Genomic DNA, 27,300 nt, shown 5'->3' with positions numbered 1-27,300 from the left:
CCCTCCTGCACTCTGCCCTTTTTTGTTCCTCCTGGGCTTCTGTAGCCCCTCCCCTCTGCCCTCACAGTCCCATTGTGGTTTCCTGAGGGTGAGTTGTGTGAAAAATATAGCAGCAATATTGTGTTATTTTCTTTGAAAGTTTAGTCACTTATGTTGAAATAGTCGGTGTATATTATTTTCCATATTTTACGTCGCCAAGCTGTTTTGTGTTGCTTTGTACCATTAATATAAGTGCTGTTAATGTTTTTAGTTTCGCGGTTTTGGCGCGATTTGTTCACGCAGTCGTATAACCCATGTAGCATTACTTTGCTAGTTTGTACATCTTGGTGGTGTTAACGCTGTATTTGTGCACGTTTAGGAGCAGAGGTGTAGGAAGAGACAGAAGAGATAATATGTTTTAATGTCTTCTGCAGGTATGTTTTTCTTTTTTTTTTTTGGGTTATGAATTTTGTTGTTAATGTTTTGTTAATTTCTTATGTAAAAAAAAAAAAAAAAAAAATCAAACTGTAAAAGCTCTGCTGACAGTCCCATTGTGGTTTCCTGAGGGAGCAGAGGTGTAGGAAGAGACAGAAGAGATAATATGTTTTGTCTTCTGCAGAAAATAAATGCAGGAAAGCATCATATTGAATCCTCTTCCTCCGTGCCCAAACACACACCTGTTACACTGGTGCCGTGACCCTTTGGATCTTCAGATCAGCTTGATGCTCATCACCATGGTTGCTGTGCTACTTTGCTGATCAACATTTCAGGATTTATATGTGGTCAGATTTATGAAAGACTGTGGTTTAGGGCACCCTCTCTAACCTCAGTGAATTGATGACTTTTAATTACTGATATTTTTTTACTACCAGTTAACTTGTTTTTCTACCCCATTTTGTTTCTGTGTACATACACAACGCAAGTACATTTAATTGTTTAAAGCCGCTGCTTAAATAACTAGCCGCTGCAGAGGTGTAGGAAGAGACAGAAGAGATGATATATTTTAATGTCTTCTGCAGAAAATAAATGCAGGAAAGCATCATATTGAGTCCTCTTCCTCCGTGCCCAAACACACACCTGTTACATTTACAGGAATGTTGCTTTTAACATCCTTTTGGCACGTTTCCAATGCCTTTCATTCCACACCCAACCTTCTATTCCAGATTTGACAGTTTCATCAGATCATTCCTGTTCACATCACATCCCCAGGGCTTTCTACTGGACTCACATCTGCTCGATGGGGAGGTCACTACAGTCCACTGAGGAGAAAGTGAGGAAATCTTTCCAAAAATCCAACTGTTCCTTTGACATCCACGTAACTTTTTCTGGAGCTGTCAGCCATGTGAAAATTTCTACAGCCATGGTATTGTTATGTAGGCAGGTTGATGTTTCATAAGTAGCTATTACAGGGAGAACAATCTGCTCCTCCAAAAAAAGGGGGTTGTCATCAATTTCAGGAGGAAGAAAACAGATATCCTTCCACTATACATTGACAGTGTGGAAAGGCGGTGGACTTCCGCTTCCTGGGAGTTCATCTTGAGGAGGACCTGACGTGGGGCGAGGAGCTGCTGAAAAAGGCCCAGCAGAGACTGCACTTCCTGAGGGTTCAGAGACTGCTGGTGTCCTTTTATGGGTGCTGCAGAGAGCATGCTGACATACTGTATGTGCGTGTGGTACAGCAGCTGCGCAGTGGCCCAGAGGACAGCGCTTCAGGGGGTCGTTAAAACGGCACAGAAGGTCGCTGGCTGCCCTCTCCCCACACTGGAGGAGCTGCACAGTTGTTCTCACCCTGGACACCCACTCTTTGAACTGCTCCCACCAGGGAGACAGTACAGAATTTTAAAAACGAGGAAAAATAGACTAAAGAACAGTTCTCATCCCACTGCAGTCGCCACTCTGAATGCTGCCAATACACAATTTTTTCCTGCTTTAAGAGATCGGTGCAATAATCACATGTATGTATGCTTGTGTGCGTGTTATTTTTTACCTTTTTTTTTTTAAATTCAGGATGACACTTTTTAATTTCATTGTACACGCTACAATGACAGTAAAGACGTAATTTAATTGTAAGCAAAGCGAGCATTAAGACTTGAAAGCCTGAAAACAAGGACCGAAGTGGGAACTGAGCCCATAGTTGTTTGGGTATTTCAAACAAAAGGGTTGCATTAGGTGCAACAAAGGACAATAAAGAATAGTGACTGTGAGACACAAAAGTACTTTAAAACAACTACAGAGCTGTACAGTACAGAGAGCAGTGATCGCCTCGAAATCTGTCGCACAAACTTTGAGTCATTAACAAGTAGCCGAGAAAGAACACTATAAGACATTTTGAAAATGGAGCTCTGTATATATTTATGATGCAACGTCCTCCATGTAGCTGAGCTGTCTTCTACCCCAGTGACTTTCAGGTACCCGGAAGCCCTCCCTGACCACTGGTTCCACCACAAGCTCCAGCAGGGTGGGTGGCTCAGGCACAACCAGCTCAGTCACTCTGAACAGATTAGAGTACGCCCGGCCCACGAGTACCAGCTTCCCTGAAGAGGTTTGTGGACTCAGCTGTCGCCAGTATACCCAGAAGTGGCGTACAAGTTCTGTTGGGTATTCCCAGCGCAAAGTAGCATTTAGCCGCAAGCAAGGAGATGGCATCTCTGGTGAGGTACTGGCACCACGCAGCCAGACAATGTCATTGATGCACAAGCCACGAACCACCGCAGAGGGCACCTGCAAACCGGCTACATCCAGTAGCTTACAGAAAAAGACCAGGGGGAAGGGGGTGAGAATAACAATTAAGATGGGAGAAATTGTCAGTTTCACACTGTATCACAGGTAACATTTCCTGAGGAAAACATATTGCTGCGGATCTTGCTGTTTAATTGTGCATTTATAGACTGAATCATCTCAAGGCACTTAAAAGATACAGTCCAATTCAAGACATTCCAATCCAATTCATTTCATTTTTAGTTTGTCCAACTGACCCAGTGTCAATGACAAAAGAAAGGTGCATAGCTAAGGAAATCAACACATCGCATTCAGTTTAATCCCTGGCCTGACTCGAGTTAAGAATTAAGCTAAAGAAGCTAAAACTTGAGTGATGAATGGTGCTATCGGTGTGTCAATAAATCATTAATACAGTAATTCTGATAGTTTTAGGCAGATGTGTACACATTGATTAAAGGGTAAACAATGAAAGCTGGAGGAGCTCAAGTCTTTCTACACTTTAAAGGTCTCATATCATATCTCGTTTTTATAAGTCAATGCTGATGTTCCTTGAACATCCATTTCAATATAAGTTGCTCCAAAGTCTGTGGCTGTGAATCTAAACGTCACATTGACCAGGCGACCCTTTCTGGATCAGCCTGTCACAGACATATTGGTGTCAGTATATGCTGTATGTGGTCCTACATGTGTAGTATGAATGCAGAACAACATGAACAGAAACACACACAATGGGAGTCACCGCATGGGCTGTCAGTCTCAATGCACAACATTTCAGTCACGATTTCAGATTAATTCTGTTTTCTCACCATAGAAAGAGAAAAATGTTTTATTGAAATATAATAAGCACAGACAGAAGGACAGAAGCAAAATGCCTAAACTTTCTCCAGATGAATCACAGAATGGCTGATGTCGCTACGTTTTGTTTATGGTGATTTTATCAGTTGACAATGCTGATAAAATCAGATCATAAGACTTCAAGTGAGCACAGTCTTACCATAATCTCTCCCACTCTGCAGCTGAAAGGCATGTCCCGAGGCTCTCCAACCCGGTGGATAAGGACACAAACTTCTCTGAGAAAGCCACCATGGAGCTCCAATTGTGAACATCTGCCAGTGACATGAAGTCAATAGACAGATGAGAAATGTACACTCCAAAATTCAATTTAAATCAGCTCATCTGTTACTCAGCTGTTAAGGGTCCCTTACCTGACAGTCCAAGAACCTGCATTAAAGTTTCCACATAACTGGGAGAACTTCCTAACCAACTCATGTCCATTATCTAGAACTTCGGGGGACACGCTGGAATCTGCACACAGAAAAGAACATCTTTCTATATGTTTTGCAGCTCTCATTTCTAGAAATATGGACGAATTTATTAGTCATCCAAAAACATGACAACCCAGGGTTGAGACCAGGATGCAGAGTTGTGGTCTTACACACTTCTCTGCGGCTTCCCACCTGATGCTGCCCCTCCCTCAATCAAAAAACACAAAAGGAGCAAATCCTCCTTTAAAACAAATTTAAAACAAAAACTTTAACTGAACAAAAACATCAAACTATTAAATGTGGTTTGCTGAATATTAGATCTCTCCTTTGGAAGTGTCTGTTAGTGAATGATTTGATCTGTGATCATCATATTGATATATTTTGTCTTACAGAAACCTGGCTGCAGCAGGAGGATCATGTTAGCATTAATGAATCAACTCCCTCTGACTATTTAAATGTTCACGTTCCTCCAACCACAGGCAGAGGAGGAGGAGTGGCAGCTATCTTCAGATCAGGGTTACTAATCAGTCCTAGACCCAAGATTAGTTTTAGCTCTTTTGAATCTCTGATTCTCAGTTTTTCCCACCCAAAGTGGAAATCACAAAAACCTCTTGTGTTTGTTGTTGTGTATCGTCCACCTGGCCCTTATTCTGAGTTTCTCTCTGAATTCTCAGAGTTTTTATCCCAGTTAGTGCTGAGTACAGATAAAGTCATTATAGTGGGTGACTTTAATATTCATGTAGATGTTGAAAATGACAGCCTAAATATTAACTTTAATTCTATATTAGACTCTATTGGATTTTCTCAAAGTGTTCACAGACCTACTCACTGCCTTAATCATACCCTTGATCTTGTGCTGACTTATGACATTGAGAGTGAACAGTTAACAGTGTTCCCTCATAACTCTGTCTTGTCTGACCATTTTTTAATAACTTTTGAATTTACATTACTTGACTATACGGCTTCTGAGAAGAATTTTACATATAGAAGGTGTCTATCAGAGAATGCTGTAACCAGATTTAAAGAGTTGATTTCATCATCCTTTTCTTCACTGCCATGTGCAGATATGACAGAGGACGGCTACCTAAATTTTACTCCAGTAGAACTTGACTCTCTTGTTGACAGCACTATAGCTTCAATGCATACAACACTGGACAATGTTGCCCCTCTGAAAAGGAAGGTAATCAGTCAGAAGAGGTTGGCTCCTTGGTATAATTCACAGCTGCGTGTGTTAAAGCAGACTGCAAGAAAGCTGGAGAGACAGTGGCGTTCCTCTAATTTAGAAGAGTCTCAATTAGTCTGGAAAGATAGTTTAATAACGTATAAGAAAGCCCTTTGTAAAGCTAGAACTGCTTATTATTCATCATTGAGAGAATAAGAACAATCCCAGGTTTCTCTTCAGCACTGTTGCCAGGCTGACAAAGAGTCCGAGCTCTGTTGAGACATGTATTCCTTTAACTCTCAGCAGTGATGATTTCATGAGATTCTTTATCAATAAAATTGTTTCTCAGAGAGAAGATTAATGGAATCCTTCCCACTATCATCACTGATGTATCATCAAGTAGACCAGCTTTAGAAGTATCTTTAGAACCTGATTTGTATTTAGACGGCTTCTGCCCAGTTGATCTCTCTGAGCTAACAGCAGCAATAGTCTCTTCTAAACCATCAACTTGTATTTTAGACCGAATCCCAACCAGACTGTTCAAGGAGGTTTTCCCCTTAACTGACACTTCCATATTGGATTTGATCAATCTGTCTTTGTTGACAGGATATGTACCTCAGACTTTTAAGGTTGCTGTAATTAAACCTTTACTTAAAAAAACCTACTCTTGAGTCAGAAGTGTTGGCTAATTATCGACCTATATCCAATCTCCCTTTTTGTGTAAAGTTCTTGAAAAAATAGTTGCAGTTCAACTTTGTGATCATTTACACAGAAATAATCTGTTTGAAGAGTTTCAGTCAGGATTCAGAGTGCATCATAGCACAGAAACAGCACTGGTGAAAGTTACTAATGATCTCCTCTTAGCCTCTGATAGCGGACTTGTTTCTGTGCTTGTCCTGTTGGATCTCAGAGCTGCATTTTATACGATCGATCACAGCATTCTGTTACAGAGACTTGAACATGTTATTGGGATTAAAGGAACTGCATTAGGCTGGTTTAAGTCATATTTATCTGATAGATTCCAGTTTGTTCTTGTAAATGAAGAATCTTTCTCAGAGTAAGTCATGGAGTTCCTCAAGGTTCTGTGCTTGGACCAATTCTTTTTACTTTATATATGCTTCCATTAGGTAACATTATTAGACAGAATGGCATAAATTTCTATTGTTATGCTGATGATACTCAGCTGTACTGAAACCAGATGAAACCAATAGGTTGGTCAGACTACAAGCCTGTCTTAAAGACATAAAGACCTGGATGATTCAGAACTGTCTGCTTCTAAATTCAGACAAAACTGAAGTTGTTCTCTTTGGACCTGAGCGCTTCAGGGAGACATTGTCTAGTTATATAGTTACTCTAGATCCAATGTACGGTAATTCTTGATTATTGGGCTGTCCCAAAAATTTTCTCTGAAAAGCCTCCAGCTGATCCAAAATGCTGCAGTCAGAGTTCTGATGAGAACTAACAGGAGAGATCATGTTTCTCCAGTTTTAGCTTCTCTTCATTGGCTCCCTGTTAAATTCAGAATAGAATTTAAGATTCTTCTCCTCACATATAAAGCTCTTAATGACCGAGCTCCATCATATCTTAAAGATCTCATTGTAAGATATTTTCCCAACAGAGCACTTTGCTCCCAAACTGCAGGTTTACTTGTTGTTACCAGAGTTTCTAAAAGTAGAATGGGAGACAGAGCCTTCAGTTATCAGGCCCCTCTCCTGTGGAATAAGCTGCCAGTAAATGTCCGGGAAGCAGACACCCTTTCCACTTTTAAGATTAGGCTTAAAACTTTCCTTTTTGATAAAGCTTATAGTTAGGGATGGCTCAGGTAATCCTGAAACATCCCTTAGTTAAGCTGCTATAGGTTTAGACTGCTGGATGACCTCCCACAATGCACCTCTCCTAAGGTCTAATGATGTAAGAAACTTTGTTGAAGTTAGGTCCAAGAAACTCACATCCAACATCCTCAACTTCAGTGAGAGTTGTGTCTTTTGTCTTCATCTCCAAAGAGACTGTGATCCCAGCAGATGCCTTGTAGATGAGAGTCACCAGGGTCTTGAAATTCAGTGGTACATGGAGATAGAAGATCCTGACAAATAAAATAAAAATTGAAAATATTAAGCATAAACTGCTGGACTTAAAAGCTACCAGACACAATTTGTGATAAATAATGGTAGAGAGCCTTCTGAGCACACACATGCACACAAAATGCTGGGTGAAATGATAAATAAATATGTCATATGACTATTTTCTCAAGATGCCACACGCATATGAATATGGGGAATATGTGCAATGGCGTATCTCACACATGACACCAACTAAAGATTTCTGCAACATCTTCCTCTCTGCTACAATTCAACTTTCTACATGTTTGCAGCTGATTTATATTTTGTTGTCATCCAACTATAACAACAGCATATCTTTAATAATAATTAATACTGAAGCAATATAATTTCCCTTTGGAGATTAATAATAAAGTATTATTGAATTCAATTTAACTGAATTTCTCTTGGATCTCTAAAGTACACTGAAAATGTTCAGTTCTATACTGTGCATAAAATGAGAAGCACAGCAAGAATGTTTGCGTCTTGAATGAGAGACAATTTCAGTATATAGTAACTTTTATAAAGAGAGAGACATAATATAAAAGTTAAAGATGCTAAATACATCAAAAGACAGATTTGCAATGTTGAGGAGCCGTGCGTGAGCTCACCTCTGTTGATAAAATATCGTGGATTCAAGTGGGTCGAGTCAAAAAGTGAAAAAGCACTGCTACAACTAATTTAATAAAAGCTTACTGAAACTTGCATTCTGCAATAACATTTTAAGCTTCCACATTGTGCTGCCACCTTGCTGTCACTGTCTGTCAAACACACTGAGGCTGCAGGTTAGCCCTGGATGCTCTTAGTCTAAATGAACAAACCGAAGAATAGGAAACTTTCATACGATATGACATAAGAAGAAAAATAAATCAAAAATCCATGACAGTGAACAACAGGTGTTACGGATCAGGTTTTGGTCATTGGTTAAAATATATTTTGTGGATGGAGGAGTGCCAATTCCCTCCTAAGTCAGGTTACTTACAACTAATAGGCTAAGGACATTAAAAGACCCCATCACAGTGATGCTTGTGGTAGATGTGACTTCTCCCCTGCAAATCATGTTCATATGTTCTGGTTCTGTGCTAAACTGGGGTCGTTCTGGTCGTACATCTTTGAAATACTATCTAGGGCATATGGCTACGTTATTGCTCCAAACAGTCTATCGAGGGTTTTTGGTATTGCTCCCCTTACAGGCACTCCTAACAATCTGAAGCAGGCCTTGGCATTTACTATCCAGTTGGCCTGTTGGTTGATTCTCCTCAATTGGAAACTCCTCAATCCCCCTGCTCGCTCTCGCTGGGTTGTTGAGGTGCTTCACAACTTGAAATTTGAAAAACTCATGGTTATACTAAAAACATGGGATCCCTTTCTGAACTACATACACTCCTTAGACTTGTCCTCTAAGCTGGAAGATAATATCTGCTATTATAATTATTCTTTTGTTCAGTACTCATTTACCTATTATTTTAACTAATTAGTTCATTTATTATCTTGTTTATTCTAGACATTATTCTGCCTATTATTATAAGCTTGAGTTTGGTTTTGTTTTTCTCCCCTTCTGTTTGGACTTTGTGGGCTTGGCCTGCCAGTGGGTGGGGAGGGAAGTTGACATTCAGTTGTGATAATTGATGCCTGTTTTGTACCCTTGTGGCTGATGCTGTACACCACACTGTCTGTCTGAAATGTTCAAAAGGCTCTATAGATAAAGTTGGCAGAAAAAAAAGACCCTGTCACCTGCATCACAACTATGATGTTTTCATTCTGGACCAGTGTCTGTGTGGTAAGGTGAGACAATGTAATCCAGAGTTCTGTAGCTTTACAGCCAAAATAGACAATATCAATGGGCCTTTGTACAAAAACACAACCCCCCTTCCTTCAACCCAACATGTTATGTTTTACAATGTAGCATTAAGTTCTACGGACCTGCACTGAGGTCAAGGAGGCCCCAGCACCTACTGGACAGACCCAAAGCTTGGTGATGAGCTCACAGCTTTCCAGTGGACAGGCCAAAATATTCTCTTTCAATCCTGTGTGCTTGACATCAGAGCGGCAGAGTACTTAAAATTCTGGCAGATATCCTACAGTTTGCAAAGAAACTGGTTCTTCAAACACTACCTTCCACCTCTGAAGGCAGTGTAAACAGGAAAATCTCAGTGTGTCATCACACCTCTCGTACGACCTGTTCACTTGATATCAGACAACCAAAGACACAGTTCATGGAGTGCAAGTACATGCTTAAACACAGCCTATTAGAGTTTCACTAAACTGATGATCTCTGGCAACATGAGAAGCCTGAAGAGCTCAAGTTGGTGTAGACTACACAGCTCACAACAAAACTGCAATTTGTTCATGGACAAAAGCACAACACTCAGCAGCAATGCTGGGTCTGTTTAGAATAAACTCTTTACTCTCCATGTACACATGGCATAATGTTGTCATTAACTTGTGTTTTTCCTGTCGGGACAGGGGACTGAACCAAAGAGAAGCTCTGATGCAATCTGTTGGTTTCCTTAGCTTTTTGTTGTGATTTGGTGCTAGATAAATAAACCTGAATTTAAGTGATTGAAATTGAAAATGTGTTCTTCTGTTCCCCTCCCATGGGTGAATTTATGACACATAGAAGCATATTTTTACACATGATGGATTTGAACGTGGAAATGAACGTGTGTGTGTGTGTGCTGTTTTCTCTGTGTACCACTCTACCCTCCACAGGAATGAAGTCTGAACAGAAGACACACACACACTTGGCACAAACTGGAGTCTTTAGCGTTGTAGGGATAAGTCCCTCCAGCAGCAGTGAGCAGCCTCCAGTCCAGGGATCCTCTGTGCAGCCGCAGCTCCTCACCCAGCCCTGATCCTGCAGATCCATATGGTAGTACAAGGGCTGGATCTCCTGTGCAGTCAGATTAAACCAGCTCATCCTTGTCTCATGCTGCATACACATAAAAACAAAGCAAGAAAAAAAACTTTCATTTCACTTGTCCAACACATTCAAGCAATTTGGGTCATAAAAACAAAGCATCTCCAACTTCAGATTCTACCCTTAGAATAAGCAGCAAGCCCGATACTCATAGTACAAGCCTGTCATTGAGGTGATTCTACCCCTACACCATAGCCTGACGTGCACCTCCAAAAAATCCTAACTACGCGTCACGTTGAAGCAGACTGCAAGGACTGTGATTGGAGTGCTCAGAACGTCATTTCCGGCAGTTGTTTTTTCCGGTCTCAAAGGCTGTACACAGCGAAGAAGCTCGTCAAATCGGCCCGTTGACATTCGAAAGTAATGAAAGTACATTTCTTCATCCAGGTCCCTCAGTGGGTGAACCAGTATTGTAAATTCACCCGTTCAGCCTCGACCAGTTTAGTGGTCGTACAGACCACCTCCGCAAACGTCTTCTCTGTCGCCTGCGCTTCAACATTTGCAATATAAGCATTTGTTCTTCAATATTGATGAGCTCCAACTGCAAATACAGCTGCTTCACCTCGGTTGCCATTGGTTACTGTTGTTAACTGTGACCGGAGGAAAAAGCAAGGATTCGGCTATAACCTGAAACCACACAAACACACAGCCACACCTCCCTAGCGGCATGGTGAATTGCAGAGCAACTTGTTCCCTCGTCTGTGTCGAAGCATAAACTAGGCTTTAGGATCAGGGCTCTGGTCCCGTGACCTTAGATAGCACATTTAAAGGCCAATGGCCAGCCAAAGTGCGTTACAGGATAAAATAATCAGCAGCAATAAACAATACAAGCAAAAGTAGAACAACAAACAAGCAAAAACAGTGAAAGGCAAATAGCTAAAAGATCCAATACAGGTGACTTAACTCAGCCAAAGGCCAGAGTAAACAACTGGGTCTTAAGGCGTGTTTTAAAAGTAGAGAGGCTAGTCGCAGACTGCACACAAAATGGCAAGGAATTCCACAGTGTGGGAGCCATGACTGTGAAGGCTCGATCTCCTTCAGATTAAGGAATGACCAAGGAACGTCCAGAACCAACTTGTCAGCTGACTTCAGGGCTCTGGAGGGTCGATGCACATTAATAAGGTTGGATAAGTATTCTGGGGCCAGTCCATACATAGACTTAAAAAACAAATAAAAGATTCTTAAAATCAATTCTGTACCTAACCAGAAGCCAGTGAAGAGAGGAAAGCACTGGGCGTCATGTGCCCATGTTTCTTTGTCCCAGTTAGGAGACGGGCTGCTGCATCCTGCACAAGCTGTAGATGGTTAAGTTCAGATTGGCTGATGCTGACGTACAGGGAGTTGCAATAATCTAAACGAGAAGATGTAAAAGCATGCGTGACTTTTTCAAGATCAGCCCTTCTTAGATAGTGTTAGACTTTGGCTAGAAGCCGAAGCTGAAAGAAACTAGCCTTAACGACAGAGATGACCTGCTTGTCCAATTTAAACGCCCCATCAATAATTATACCAAAGTTTCTGGCCTGGGAACCTATGTAAGGAAATAGTGGGCCAAGAGAGCTGGCAAGGACCTGGACCTGGGCAGGGCGACCTAATAGCTCAATCTCTGTTTTGTTTTCATTTCATTTTAAGAAGTTTATGGCCATCCATGTTTTAATCTCATGCAATTAAACACAGCATGAAGGGATTCTTTGGAGGGAGCCTGTAATGGTACACCTGCACATCATTAACAAAGAAATGAAAAAGAATACCATAAATATCGACCCCAGGGGTAGCATCTATAGGAAGAACAATAGTGGGCCTAGAACTGACCCCTGGGGGACCCCGCAGGTGAGAGGGGCCACTGAGGAGGAAACCTGCCCCAATTGCACACAGAAGGATCTATTTGCGAGGTAGATCCACTATCTCGAATGCTGCTGTGAGATCTAACAGCATTAAAAAGGCAAAGTTACCAGAATCAATGTTTAATAGGTTTAATAGTCCTCTCAACCCCCAGCTGGTCAAGGCAGATGGCCGTCCTTCCTGGTTCTGGCCTTGTATGAATTGGACTCATTTGTAATTTACTTCATTTGACTTGATTGGATTAAGTTCAGTGGTGACTCTAAATTGTCCCTAGGAGTGAGTGTGTCTCTGTGTGGCCCTGTGATGGACTGGCGACCTGTCCAAGGTGTACCCTGCCTCTCGCCCAATGACAGCTGGAATGCTGTCCAGCGCCCCTACGACCCTGAACTGGATTAAGCAGGTATAGAAAATGGATGGATGGATTCTAATTGTATTAGAGTTAAGTGGCTTGAATTGGACTGTATCTTTGAAGTGCCTTGAGATGACATTTGTTGTGATTTGGTGCTATATAAATAAAGCTGAAACTAAATTAAATGAGTTATCATGCCATTAGTTTATAAACGGGAGCTAATTGAGCTTTCCAAATGTCAACTGAAGAGCAAAAAAATCCAGACAGCAAATCTCTGATGATTTGATGAGGAAACTCCATGCATGTCGGGCAGGAGCAAGATGGAAGAACAGGTTAAGGAAGTTCCAGCCAGGTCTTCCCTTGATACTGATGGGGAATGTCAGAACACTAATAAATAGAATGGATATTCTTGGAGCATTCAGGAGGAGACAGAAAGAATACTAAGAATACAGTATTATATTCCACTGAAACATGGCTGCAGGAACATATATCAGACTCCAACACCTCTCTACCTGACTTTAAGATGATACAAGCCAACAGACACATCAGGAGGAGCAGGAAAAGAAAAGGTGGAGGTGTCGCAGTGCTTGTTAACAAAAGATCACAGGTCACACAGAAGGAAAGACAATTTAAAAAATAAATAAAAATTCTGCATCATTGAAATTACCCTTTGAGACTAATAAATCATTTTTAATTTAATTTAATTTAATTTAATCAATTTCATTACAAACAATACACTCGTCATCTCATTCCAGGCCAGAAGTATGCAAGTCCAGGAAGGTCATTAGTTTCTAAAATCTATTTCTATTTCTATTTTTTTTTTTTTAAAGTTTTGCAGATTATTCTTTCTTTGCTCATCTTCCTTTAGAAAGTGGTGGGTTAGAGAGAAATAGGCCATAAATCTTCTGCTGAGGAAGTGTAGTAAGGTGTGGGTCGTATAGCTAAGATTTCTTAAAGCAGCTCTGAATAAAAAACATTGATGAGCGCTGGTATTAAAAAACTGTAACAGAAATAATGTCCATCTTCTTCCTCCACCTTGTGAATACCTGTCCTCTCCAGTAGACTTCCTTCCCAAAGCCCTGGCAGAAGGAGGAGATGAAGGGGAGATGTGAGGCAGGCCGGTGGATGTATAGATAATCAGATAGTAGAGCCCAGAACCTGTAGGACAGGGCAGAGCATACACATCTCAATTTTTTGTGTACCTACACAAGATAATGTCCACTGTACACTCTTTACAGTGTGGATGTTGTACTGGTCTCACTTGTCTTGATTCTTGCAGAATTCGCTCTTGTCACTGTGAGTTTCATATACCCATCCTGGAGCAAAGATGGCTGCAGAGAAATTGTGTGTCCGAATAATTTCCAGGGCCTATGGAAAACCAAAATCAGAAACTGCACACTGTCAATGATCCAAAAGTTTCTAATTGTTTCTCACAAAATGACATATGATCCAAAATGGGTTACCTTATTTGTTTCAAACATCCCTGCCACCACCTTTCCTCTGGCAAACACATCTATCCCAACATAGATGTCAGCCTGACGGCCTTGAACCCCTTGGTAGTCCTTCATCCACTCCAGGTTCTCCTCAGTCCAGTTGTAGTTGGTGAAAAAACCATCACAAGCTTCAAAAAACATACTGTATTGGAGAAATGTAAATGGTTGAAAAGAGTCTTTGGAAAGTTACTAAAAACACTAACAAATCATTATAATGACAAACTGAGTAGTCAGGCACATTTTCAAGTAGCCAACAATTTCAGTATTTTTCAACAATTTTCTCAATTTTAGGCCAATTTAGCCAAGGCTTTCAGTTCCAGGAAGACCCAGCTGGTAAGAATTTTTCTTTGAAAGAAAGGGACCAGACATGTATTTTCTACTTTCTTTACCTGTTGGACTGATTGAGTTCATTCTGCCATTTAAGCTGTCCGCTCTCAATCACACTGTCATACCACAGGACCAGGCTGCTGGACACTCGCTCATGCATCTGCTCTGTCAGATAGCGCAGAAAAAGAGGTGTGTTCTTCACTGCAGCCTCCTGTAAACAAAGGGTATTCCATATCATCTCTTTCACAGGGGGTGAAACAAGTTACCAACTGCTTTACTGATACAGTTCAGTTCAAATAGTCAGTCACTTTGTTGACTTTGTCTTTTCCAGTTACATTACAAGTATGAAGAGTGTACAGGCACCACAGTAACTGAAAATACAGTAATCCTTAATTTCTACTATTTGAAATCTCGGGACATACATTCCCTGCTCCTTACCAGATAGTAAAGCGAGGTAAATTCAACATCAGAGTAACGACAACACACGACATATCGCACTGCTGCTGAAGCTGCTGGATCAGGGGTTCACTTAGTTTCTCAAACACTGCTGCTGAAGCTGCTGGATCAGGGGTTCACTTAGTTTCTCACACACTGCTGCTACAAGCTGCTGCATCAGGGGTTCACTTAGTTTCTCATACACTGCTGCTGAAGCTGCTAGATCAGGGGGTAGACTTGAACATTTTGTTAATTAAATAATGTAATAGGTCATTGTTGGTGTTCAGAGGTCGGATTGATTTCAGTTGATTTCTGATAGGAACTACATTATCTTTTCATGTTCTAAAAAAAACATAGAATTGAAAGTGGGTGGAATTTATTTTTACCATGACTGGAAGTAAGGAATGAAAAGATTGTATTTCAATTAAAAACTCACTAAAGCTGTAGCATGTCTGATCAAATAAGTAATAGTTACAGATCTTATGTTTAAACATATAACATAAAGTGAGAAATCAACAGAAAATTTACAATTATAACTCCAATACTGTCAAGCAAAATAATGGCACATCTCATATTTTCTTCTAGGAAAAAATATCTACTGACCAGTGTGTCTCACATGAAGGCTCTGAGGCAGAAAACAATAACTGACGTGATGAGATTGACCGTTATTCTTCTTAACCTGTCATTTAAAAAAAAAACAGCTGAAAGCTTATCCTCTGTCCTGTTGTGTGGTGCTGACATTCAGGAGTCCAGTAGTTCACGCAGTAGTTAACTATCCTGAGCATTGCAGAGTTGTGATTATTAGAAGCACAGCCTGCAGGATACAGTTTAATGAGGTCCCTTCATGTTGCTGTGGTGACATTCCTGATCTCTGGAAGGTTGGGGTAATACTGGATAGGTAGGTTCTAGTCCTCAAAGCACCAACACGCAATAGGAAAGGCTTGAATCGGCTCGTCTTAGTGAGTGTACCTATGTTTAAAAAACGCTTCTTTGTGTGTAAAACAGTTCAATTGTGTGCATCGAGTAGTGTTGTGTAACAGAGCAGAAGTTTTACTCACACTGAGGAAGTTCTCTATGTTAATGAGCCAGCCATCAAAGCCATGACATAGGCTGATTTGGACAAGTTTATCAGCCACGACCCGGTAAGACTCCTCATCTTTCAGGAAGGCCTCGCATATTGCTGCTCCCTCGGTCCACTCTGTGATAAAAGTTCCTGAAAACAGGCAAATCACAACACAATATCTTATAGAAGACAAGAGGTCTGATCAGAAACTGCATTTTTGTGGCCATCAAAATTTGACAAAATTCATTTTCAAAACTCGATTAATTAATTTTGTAAACTCGCTTTATCCTGCTCAGGTAAAAAAAGGTGGCTGAAGCTTTTTCTAGCGAGAAGTGAACGTCAGGGAACACACAGAGCCCTCCAATGTTTGAGACAAAGTCCCATTTTTCAGTGAGCCCTCCTCTGCTCCTCAGAGAAAAACTCTACATCAAACAATTCAGATGTGATTAAAGTGCACATTCCGGACTTTAGTCAAAAGTCATTATCATACATATTTCACAGTGCCCCTCATTTCAGGGTCCATAATGTTTGGGACAGGTGTCTTCCAGGTGTGTTTGGTTACTCAGGTGTGTTCCACTGCTTCCTCAGCGCAGGGATAAGATACCTCGGCTTGCTTGCTAGTTGCCATTGTTCTACATGAGGAAAGAAGCTGTGCCAGTGAAAGATAAGGAAGCTATTATGAAAGTGAAAAACAAGAATAAAACCATCAGAGACATGGGTCAAACCTTGGGATCACCAACATCAGCTGTCTGGAAGATCATTAAGAAGAAAGAATGCTCTGGTGAGCTCTGTGATCACAAAGGGACTGGTAGGCAAAGGAAGACAGAAACATGGTCCAACAGATCAGAACCATCCTCAGGAGGCAGGTGTGTCTCTGTCAGAGACGACTGTTCACAGAATACTTCATGCACAGAAACACAGAGGCTACACTGCTACATGCTAACCGCTAGTTAGCCACAGAAACAGGATGGACACGTCACAGTTTGCCAAAAAGTCCTTAAAGGAGCTGCAGAGTTCTGGAAAAAGGTGTTCTGGACAGACCGGACCAAGAAGAACCTGCATCAGAGTGATGGCAAGAAGAAAGTGTGGAGACCAACAGGAAGTGCCCAAGATCCAAAGCATAGCAGCTCCTCTGCTGAACACGGTGATGGGGGTGTGATGGCGTGGGCATGTCTGGCTGCCACAGGTTCTGGCTCACTTATCTTCACTGATGATGGAGCTGCTGATGGCAGCTGCACAATCAACTCTGAGCTGGATAGAAACATCTGATCTGCTCCAATTCCAGCAAATGCCTCCAAAGTTTCATCCTGCAACAAGATAATGATCCAAACATCCTGCTGAGCAGCACCAGAGTTTCTCAGAGCTGAAACATGGCCGAGCCAGTCAGCTGGCTCAGATCCAGCTGAGCACGCCTTCTATCTGCTGAAGGAGAGACTTAAAGGGACGAGCCCCGAGAACCAGCAGGAGCTGAAGGTGGCTGCAGTAGAGGCTTAGAGAGCATCACCAGAGAAGATACTCAGCACCTGGTGATGTTCAAGCAGTCATTGTGTTTAAGGGATATGCAACACTAAACATGGCTGCTTTAATGTCTGGAACATTACTTTGTCCCAAACATCATGGAGCCCAGAAATGATGGAGACTGTGTCTAAAAAAACGTGTATTTTCTACATGGTGGAACTGAAATGTATGACAATGACTTTTTACTAAAGTTTGAAATGTGCACTTTGATCGTATCTGAATAGTGAATTTAAAATCTTACACTGAGGAGCAGAAACACCAGACCAAAGTACACCAGACCCTCGAAACATTATGGAGGACACTGTATACCCTTGACAGATCACCAGTACATCTCAACACAGAAAGAAACTACCATACACGGTCAAAGTCATACCCACAGCCAGTTTAGAATCTCCATTTAACCAACGTGATTTACGACTGTGGTGGCAAAGCGTAAGGACCTGGACAAAACTTGAGTTATGAGGATATCATTTAAAGTCCTCACAGAGAGGCACCAGCCAACCAGCGGGTTCAAACAAAGAGCCTTCTTGCAACAGTGCAATTCTGACATCTAACTGAGCACTCAAAGCACTTGTAATCTATAATCTACACTGACCCATTCATGCACATACTGATACAGTACTTCTTGATGTATACAGTATTAAAGGCCACGCAGTGCTTTGTTCTCTAACACACACACACATACACACACAGACATGACAATGAACACATTGAAGGGAACTTGGTGATGTCTTGCCCAAGGGAGCCAGTGACTGAACCACCAACCTTACAGCTGATAGACAACCACTCTTCTTCCTGATACACTACCATATCGTCCCAAAACCTGATACCAAACAGACTAAAATAAGACACCAGTGTTGCTATACATAACTGGACCAACAGGGTGCATATACACCAGAATGTGAACACAACCCATCAAGAGGTACCACCAAACAAGAAACACCACGAAGACCAAGGAGCTCTCCAAACAAGGTTGTGGAGAAGTACAAGTCAGGGTGGGTTGTGAAAATGTGTCTGAAACTGAAACTTTGACTTGGAGCACCATTATTCCATCAATCCATTTTCTATCCCCAATTACTCCAACCAAGGGTCGCAGGGGGGTGGAGCCTATCCCAGCCGTCATTAGACCACATAGAGACAAAAAAACCCATCCACGCTCACTCCTACGGTAAATTTAGAGTCACCAATTAACCTAAGATGCCTGTTTTTGGGCAGTGGGAGGAAGCCAGCGTAGCCTGAGAGAACCCACACATACACGGCGAGAACGTGCAAACTCCACAGTGAAAGGCCCCAGCCGAGATTCAAACCCTCCTGCTGTGAGGCGACAGTGCTAACCACCACACCACAGTGCAGCCCTGCACCACTAATCCATCATCACAAAATAAAAAGGATATGGCATCACAACGAGCCTGCCAGAAGAGGGTGGACCACCAAAACTCATAGACCTAGTAATGAGGGCATTAATCAGAGAGGCAACAAAGAGACCAGAGGTAACCCCCAAAGCAGCTTGAAGGAGACTGGTGTGTCTATCCTTATGACCACTATAAGCTGTACAGTCCACAGAACAGGACTTCATGGAGAAGAGGCCAGAAAAAAGTCATTGTTGACAGGAAAGTTCACCAAAAGGCATGTGGGAGACTCACCAAACATGTGGAAGAAGGTCGTCTGGTCACATGAGACTAAGATTAAACTTTTTAGCCATCAAGGAACAGCTTTATCGGGCTAAAGGCTAACACCTCTCATCACCCCAAGAACACCCTCCTGACAGTGAAGCATGATGATGACAGCATCGTGCTGTGGGGAAGCTTTTCATCAGCATGGACTGGAAACTGGTCAGAAATGAGGGAATGATGGATGGTGTTAAACACAAGGAAATTGTTGAGGAAAGCCTGCTTCAGTCTTTCAGAGATCAAAGACTGAGACGGAGGTTCACCTTCCAGCAAGACAATGAGCCGAAGCATCAAGTGCTCAAGTGGTTTAAGTGTTGGAATGGACAAGTCAAAAGCTACACCTCAATCCATCTGAGAATCTGTGACATGACTTAAACATTGCTGCACACCAGTACACGCATCCAACCTGAGGGAGCTGGAGCAGTTTTGATCATAGATAAGTTCAGAAACGCGTTCATAGCTATTCATACCACTTTTTTTTTTTTTATTGTCTGGATTTTTAAAAAATATTTTCTTCCCCATTTCACCTCATCAATTTCAATAATTTTTTAAATAAAAAAAAATCTACCATCAAATTAGCAAAATGGCCCAGGGAAACCACTATTTTTCTGATATATTGCTGCTTTTTGCTCACCAAGAACAATGACTCCATGTTTATGTGCAGCATTGGTCCACACAGCAGGTGGAATAGTGACCAAGTGATGGGTGAAGTAGTTGAAAATATCTATGTACTGCCAGTGATAGAAGACATATGGAATCTCTGTATTTGTGCCCTGGACAAACCTTAAAAAGAGAGCAAAGCATGACATTTTATCATTAAACATGATAACAAGATAAACTATTCGTAAGAGGCAGAAATAAATAATTTATTGACCCTCGTCCATACCTGTCATCTAAGTATCCACCCATCATGTCATGTGACACCAAGGTCCGACGGAGACAACTGGCCAGAGGAGGCTTCCGAGGTGCCAAAGGGACTACTGCCACATTAAAGGGGTTCGCTTCGCTCCTTCTCCATGACAACAACTCCTCTATTGTGCGAAGACCACAGCTTATTGGTTCAGTGGTGTCTGCATCATAATGTTTGGCTAGAAGAGGAAACAAAAATGAAAGAGAAAACACATAAAGATATATGCAATAGGTCAGACTGCTACCACAAAGTAAATGCTATCACCTGACCTGGCAGAAGTGAGGGTGTATACTTGATGACCTCAAGAATGCTAGATTCCATGGGTTGATCCAAACAGGACTCCAAGCTAGTGACAAATATGTGGCAAAATGAAGAAAAGTAGTACCAGTTAAAAAAAATTGTTGAGCTTAAATTTAGGTGACAAGACATTTAGAGGGAATTCACCTAATCTGCTTAGAGAAGTAACAACAGGGTTATCTCAGATTACTTTTAGATATTTGCAGTTTATGGTTGAAATATGTTCCATGCTATGCTTTTATTCTGAAATACCAGTGCCAGAGTAGAATGTAAGGAATATATGCAAATGCTTACTGTTGCCTAAGGGACGAGTAAATAAAAGTGTAGCAGTGAAGGTATCCGGTTTGTCGTACAGGATAGATTATTAACACATCGTGAGTAGTCTATCACAACAAAACTAAAGTCAAATGTAGCTTTGTCTTTGCTGAGCTGATGCTGACTTTTTCTTGCATCACTACACCACTTTAGAGAATAAAGCATTCAGAATTTCTGTATGTCAGCTCATAAAACAAGGTTCTGTTGTAAGGTACTATTTAACAAAACAATTCCTGATACTAAAGCTAAGATTAAGCCAAGATTCTCAGCAATTATGACCTCTGTATGTAGACTAGTGCAACACAAACAACCTGGAACAAACTGTCTCTAAAAGCAATACCTTTTTTTAAGAAAATGCAGGATCAATCTAATATTGCTTATCGATAATACGTTAATGCAAAGAGTGAGCAGTTACAATTTTTGAGGACTTACAAATGGGGGCACAAAGGGGCTTCCAGCTTGGCGGCAGAGCATTATGCAACCAAGTTTGAGCTGTGACACACCAACGAGAAATTCTCCGTATAAACTCGACGAATGCACGCAAACTTACATATAGCAATAAATTCTGACCAGGGACTCTACAAAGAAAAAGAAAAGAAACCCAAAGTAAGGCCACAAAGCTAACATGGCTGATTTCTTGGATGCTATTAGCCAACAAATACAGGCTTTACAGAGGGAAATAATTTTACAAACATTTACAGACGACATAACCACCCAAATGAAAGAGGAGCTAACTCAACTCAAAGATGGCATACACCACAAGTTTGATGACTTGGAACCACGGTCCAGGCAGAGTAATCTAAGACTTTATGGAATTCCAGAGGAAGCGGAATCAAAAAGTGACTCTGTTACACAATTTGTGGATAAGTGGCGTAAAGAAGAACTCTCCATCGATGAAGATCTTCCGATTGTAATGCATGTAATATATAAAATACACAAGAATAGATTACCAACAGCATTGATTAGCTGGATGCTGAAAATTTTTTTGATATGTTGAATTGGGATTTTTTATATTTAACATTAGACAAATTTGGGTTTAATACAAAATGAATTCAATGTATCAAGTCTCTCTAAAACAAACCCACAGCCAGAATTAAAGTGAATGGCTCCTTAACAGAAAGATTTGAACTAGAGAGGGGAAGTATGCAGGGTTGTTGCCTCAGTCCCACATTGTTTGCTTAAAATTTAGAACCACTTGCTCAGATGATCAGGCAAGATCAATCATATCGACTCCAACATATGAAAAGATCTTGATAGATGGAATAATTATCCTCTGGGATTTAATTAAGATGAATTTTACTACTTATTATATCTGTTTTTGTCTCTGCCAATTGAAATACCACAATCACATTTTCATAAAAGGGATAAATACTTTTTCTTGATTTATTTGGGAAGGGAGAAGACCCAGGATTCGTTACGCTACTCTACAGCTACCAAAGGCTAAAGGAGGGATGGCTCTTCTCCATTTAAAGTATTTTTATGCAGCCCAATAACACGCTCTGGTTTACTGGTGTAATCCAGGATACATTGGCAGGTGGAAAGAAATAGAGACCTCTGCATATCATTTTCCAATCCAAAAAAAGCATAGGGGGTGAGGGTGAGGCTAAAAGTTCATAAAAAGAAAATTCCAATCCTATAGTCAGATTTACTTAGAAAAATGGTATTCGGTTGTGAAGCTGTTAAAACTAGGAAAGAAATTATCACTACTAAAATACATATCATATGATGATAAGTTCAAGCCAGGAAAATTAGATTCTAGTTTCGGATGGTGGACACAAAAGGGGATTACGGCCATGTGTACAATTATCAAAAAGTGACAATTCGTAAATTTTACTATCTAAAATATAAATATGACCTCACAAATAAGGATTTCTATAAATATCTGCAACTGAGCGACTATCATCTGAGAGGCATGAATATAAGACAAGACCAAATCCACCCTATTATAAAGATATTTGCTGAAGCTTACCAAAAAATATTTCTAGAATAGTCTCCACAATGTATAATTATTCATTAAACTATTAAGGACATTCCACTGTGTATTTCAAGAATAAGGTGGGAACAAGAGTTGGGTGAAGAAATCCCAGAGGAAATATGGAGTGAAATGTGGAAGATCCACAAACAGTACAAGGTAGTCACTCAAATGGAGAGAGTTTGGCTTGAAGAACCAGATGAGATATTTTATAACCCCATATTAAGAGCAGGCAGACAGGAAATGGTCAGCCATGCTGGAGACAGTGTAACCCATATTTTCTGGTCATGCGAATACGTTAAACCATTCTGGGAAGGTATTCACTCACCTCTTGGTAAAATTTTGGGATATTTGATACCAAAATCATGTTTAACTTCGTACTTGGGTCATCTTAAAGATCATGTACATTTCAGGGACCAATATTTATGGATATCTTAAAAAAATAAATCCATTTTGTACTTTTATAGGCCGCACCGGATTATAAACCGTGGGTGTCCACAATGTAATATGAGATATTTACACAGAAAGATGTTACACGTGAGGATTTTGTAAACTTTCAATTAAATGCATATGGTAACATAAACAAATACATGCTGCAAATGCATTTTTCCCCGAACACTGCCTGTAACACCGATGGTTTTAACTTAAATACCTATCGGTAACTCACAAATACTTAGCGTAAATGCATTTTTTCCCCAACAGTGACTGTAACACCGATGGTTTTAACTTAAATAGCTATCGCTAACGCCCAAATACGTGGCGTAAATGCTTTTTTTCCCGAACAGTGCCTGTAACACCGATGGTTTGAACTTAAATACCTATCGGTAACTCACAAATACATGGCGTAAATGCATTTTTTCCCCAACAGTGCCTGTAACACTGCTGGTTTTAACTTAAATACCTATCAGTAACGCACAAATACATGGCGTAAATGCATTTTTCCCAACAGTGACTGTAACACTGCAGGTAAAAAAAAAGACTTCAAGATTAAATGTTCTGAATTGTTTCTATGTTTGTCTCATTTTCAAAAGAATAAAAATAAAATAAAGTTAAAGAAATAATAAATGGGGGCAAATCTACGCATCACGAGACAACTGAACAAAATCAGACTATGGTGTGCATGGCATAAACATTCCTAGGTGTTACATTCCAATTCTATCAGGTCAGACAAAAAGTCTTCCCTCTCAAAAAAAGAAAAAAAGGGGGGAAATAACTAAATAAATAAAGGACAACTATATTTAAGAGAAGTACATATCCCAAATCTTTCTGTTTCTTGAACACTCTTCACTTAACACTACGAACCACTTGATATGTTATTATGGTGCTGTAAAATTGATGCTTTTATTATGCATATAAGCACTTTGTCTAAAGGAGTCATTGTAGCTGTTAATCTACCCTAGTTATTTCTAATGTTCTCACTTGTTGATTTGTTTTTGCCCACCGTAAAATCACCATTTTAACGAGGGGTTTGAGAATACCCCTGATTCTGAGTTCCAACTGTTTTTTGCATTAGAAGGCCAAGCTCAAAGAGTCTCTGGGTGGTGTCCTGGAGAGGGTACCACTTTGAAGCCCCCCCTGTTGTTCTTCTGGGGGATTTCAATGCCCATGTTGGCAATGATGGCGTGACCTGGAGAGGCGTAATGGGGAGGAATAGCTATTTTGTTTTATTTTTGGACTTCTGTGCTAGTCATGGATTGTCTATTATAAACACATGTCACAAAAACATGTTTAAGCACAAGGTGGTTCTTAAGTGCTTGACCTGGTACTAGGTCACCTTACGCCAGGGGTCGATGATTGACTTTGTAGTCGTGTCATAAGACCTGCGACCATATGTATATAAGAACTGTGGCCTGATGGTTGTTGGTGCCTGTCACGGTGGTAACCAGAGGACCTGCTGGTGGATGCCAGCAGTAAGGGAAGCCGTCAAGCTGAAGAAGAAGGACTTTGGGGCTTGGTTGTCCAGGGGGTCAAATGAAGCAGCTAACAGGAACGAAGTCGCTAAAAGGGCTGCAGCTTTGGTGGTTGTTAAAGCTAAAACTCTGGTGTGGGACAAATTCGGTGAGACCATGGAGAAGGACTTTTAGCTGGCCTCAAGGATATTCTGGTAACCATTCGATGACTCAGAAAGGGAAAGCAGAGGCCTTCAGAGGTTGTGCTTGACCTGAGTGGAGAACTGCTGACTCGAATAGAAGATATTGTTAGGCAGTGAAAGGAGCACTTTGAGGAGCTCATCAATCTATCTAGCATGCCCTCCACTGAGGAGGCGGAGTACGAGGACTGGGAAGAAGACTCATCCATCACCTTGGCGGAAGTCGCTGAGGTTGTTAAAAAGACTCCCAATGGCAAAGCACCAAGGTGGACGAGATTCCGCCTGAGATGCTAAAGGCTCTGAACATCGTGGGGCTGTCAATGGGAGTTTGACCATTCAATCTACATGTGTTTTGTAGACTTGGAAAAGTTTATGACCGTGTGCCTAGTGGGATTCTGTGGGCGATGCTTTGGGAGTATGGGGTATTTTTTGTGATCAATTAGGTCCAGTAAGACCTGCTTCCGCATTCTTGGTACTAGGTTGAACTCGTTTACAGTGCATGTTGGACACTGCCAGGCTTGCCCCTTGTCACCAATCCTGTTTGTGATTTTTTTAGCGACCAATTCCTCTGTTTGGCTTTCTGCCATGGCTCTCCATGCAGCTACTGCGACACACACAAGCAAGGAGGCGGGTAAGAAAGCGCATCACTGCCCGTAATTCGCTGTGATTGGTCGGTCAGGTTGACGGCGTAATACGTCTGGTGCGTCGGTGCATCAGCATAGAACTGCAATTTATAGAATGTGCCCTAGACGATCAGACGATCTCTGCAGTTTGACAGATCGTCTTCACGTTTCAATCGTTCACGATTTAATATCGTCATTTCGCCCACCCCTAACTCGAAAGGAATCAGTTGAGGTGGTTGGGCAACTGATTAGGATGCCTCATGGACGCCTACCTATGGAGGTTTTGCGTGGAAGTCCAATGGGCAGAAGGCCCCAGAGGGAGATCCAGAACTCACTGGAATAACTATAAATCCCTTCTGGCATGGGAATGCCTTGGGATCCCCCAGCAAGAGCTGGAGAGTGTCACTGGGGAGAGGGATGTCTGGGTTTCCCTTCTGAACTTTTTGCCTCTGCAACCTGATCTCGGATAAGGGAAAGACAATGGATGGATGTTTTGTTTCTTTTTCCCACCTTTTTCCATTTCATGCATACTGTTTTAATGGTTTACGTTGTATTTCTCAATTTTATATGTCATTTAAAAATAGTAATTTCTATATGTCAGCAGTTAAGTGAGCTCACCAGCACAAATTTCAAACAACTATACTGACATGGCAACAAAGTACCACATCTCAATTACAATCACAAACTACTGCATGCCTCCGAGATAAATTCTGTCCAGTTACCAAGGACACCTTTGAAACTTTGAAAAAAATAATCAGTTTGGCTCATTATGTGGACAGAAATCTATGAATTAACAAACAATTAAAACTACACCACTATGTTGGCCATTTCATAGTATACACATAAGCTACATTTGCACTACAGGTCTTAATGCTCACTCCCTTTTTTTTTTTGCTGAGATCAGATTTCTTTGCGTGGGCCAATTGAGCCAATGTTGCCTGCAGTGTGAAGTAGTCATAGACTTTGTTAAAGCTGCAAAGTCACCGATGAGTCAGCTTCATTTGGTACTGCAGTAGGACTGTAGTTAATGTGAGTCAGCACACAGGGATTCAGATCGTGCTCACCTAAAAGGAATGTAGCCATATTTTCCATTACGACTGTGACTCTCAAATAAAAATGTCTGCCATGTGTATGAAAGACACATTTGAAATGATGAAAGACGGAAATTCCAACTTTTTGATTGTTGAAAACAGTACTGAACTATTGGCAGGCATCATAAAAGCTGCCAACACAACACCACAGTTACCTATTCTATTAAAGTGTTAGCCAGTCGTGGTAAACACTATCGAGATATTCAAGAAAGCGTTAGAAAAGAGAAAATGTATTCGGATGTGGTTTGTTTCTGAGTATTTCTGCAAACAAGGCTTAAAACAGCTAAATACAAAGGGGCATCAAATATAAAATAAATCAGCCGCATTGTTCTGGGTACAGTACCGGCTATCTTCAGTTTCATCTTCTCTGTCCTTCGCATTCCGTCGTTCAAAAACAAACTCGTTATCGGGATTACTCAACGACATTTTTGGATTTGTGCGAGAGAGCAGTGAGGAAGACGAGGCAGGAAACAGAAGGGTGGCTCCAACCAGCATCAACTTCTTGGTTTGTTTCTTCAAAATAAAGTGACAAGTCCGAACATAAGAAAAGAAAGGACAACATAGTAAGAACAACATGATAGATTATCATCATGCAATCCATCTAATGCTCTTTAATTTATTACTATATTAAACTATTATTAAAAAAACTAATTTTCTATTTAATATTCAGTGTTTTTACCAAACGAAAATTGTGTGGGGTAGAATGAATTCAAACCATGTTATACTACGGCTAGCGCTATCAATTTATATTTACTGTTTATTTCGTAGTAGTTTCGTGTAGTTCCCTGAGCCACGAGAAGATGAACAAAGGGACCTTTTGTTCTTGTGTGGGACCAGACCCTTTGATTTAGAGGAGATTAGTCTTTGGTACGACACCAAAAGAGCGAGAGCAGAGGGAACTGAGGGGAGATTATGGCGAAGATGGCAGCTAAAACTGTTACCCGTGGAATATAAACTTCACAATGTCCTGGCTTGTCTTTGGTTTTGATTGAGGTTAGATATAAACATTTGATTAAGATTACATTGTATTTTAATTGGAAACGCTATAGATATTTTAACAAATGCAACTTGTGAAATATTAACAAATTAAGTGTCAGTTTATAAAAGACATTGAGGAAAATCTCATTTGTGGCAACGTGTAGCTTAGTACTTAACCAATTGAATATTGG

The 27,300-nt window shown here is 40.9% G+C and overlaps 1 protein-coding gene across 1 annotated transcript; it reads right to left on the bottom strand.

The window, feature by feature from the left end:
* Positions 1 to 1,985: 1,985 nt before the first annotated feature.
* engase (endo-beta-N-acetylglucosaminidase) lies at positions 1,986 to 26,585 on the bottom strand. The gene is made up of 14 exons (XM_072369216.1): positions 26,475 to 26,585; positions 20,014 to 20,090; positions 19,721 to 19,922; positions 19,469 to 19,617; positions 15,642 to 15,796; positions 14,211 to 14,359; positions 13,792 to 13,963; positions 13,590 to 13,696; positions 13,375 to 13,486; positions 9,965 to 10,152; positions 7,074 to 7,207; positions 3,903 to 4,002; positions 3,692 to 3,803; positions 1,986 to 2,724 (listed from the first exon to the last, which is right to left on the bottom strand). The coding sequence occupies exons 1-14, from the start codon at positions 26,555 to 26,557 to the stop codon at positions 2,332 to 2,334; spliced, it is 2,133 nt and encodes a 710-aa protein (XP_072225317.1). The 5' UTR covers positions 26,558 to 26,585; the 3' UTR covers positions 1,986 to 2,331.
* Between the last annotated feature and the right edge of the window lie 715 nt (positions 26,586 to 27,300).

Source organism: Leuresthes tenuis, unplaced genomic scaffold (assembly GCF_036924035.1).
Source record: "Leuresthes tenuis unplaced genomic scaffold, fLeuTen1.0.hap1 SCAF_17, whole genome shotgun sequence".
NCBI lineage: Eukaryota > Metazoa > Chordata > Actinopteri > Atheriniformes > Atherinopsidae > Leuresthes > Leuresthes tenuis.
This window is presented reverse-complemented; position numbering and strand designations above follow the sequence as displayed.

What these genes read in the sequence shown, in the direction of transcription:
- engase (XM_072369216.1), bottom strand. Translation starts at nt 26,557, where the DNA reads ATGTCGTTGAGTAATCCCGATAACGAGTTTGTTTTTGAACGACGGAAT. An exon ending in TACACCCTCACTTCTGCCAG is followed by an intron (nt 19,923 to 20,013) that starts GTCAGGTGATAG and finishes TTCCTCTTCTAG; the next exon opens with CCAAACATTATGATGCAGAC. An exon ending in TGAAGTTGAGGATGTTGGAT is followed by an intron (nt 4,003 to 7,073) that starts GTGAGTTTCTTG and finishes TTCTGTGTGCAG; the next exon opens with ATTCCAGCGTGTCCCCCGAA.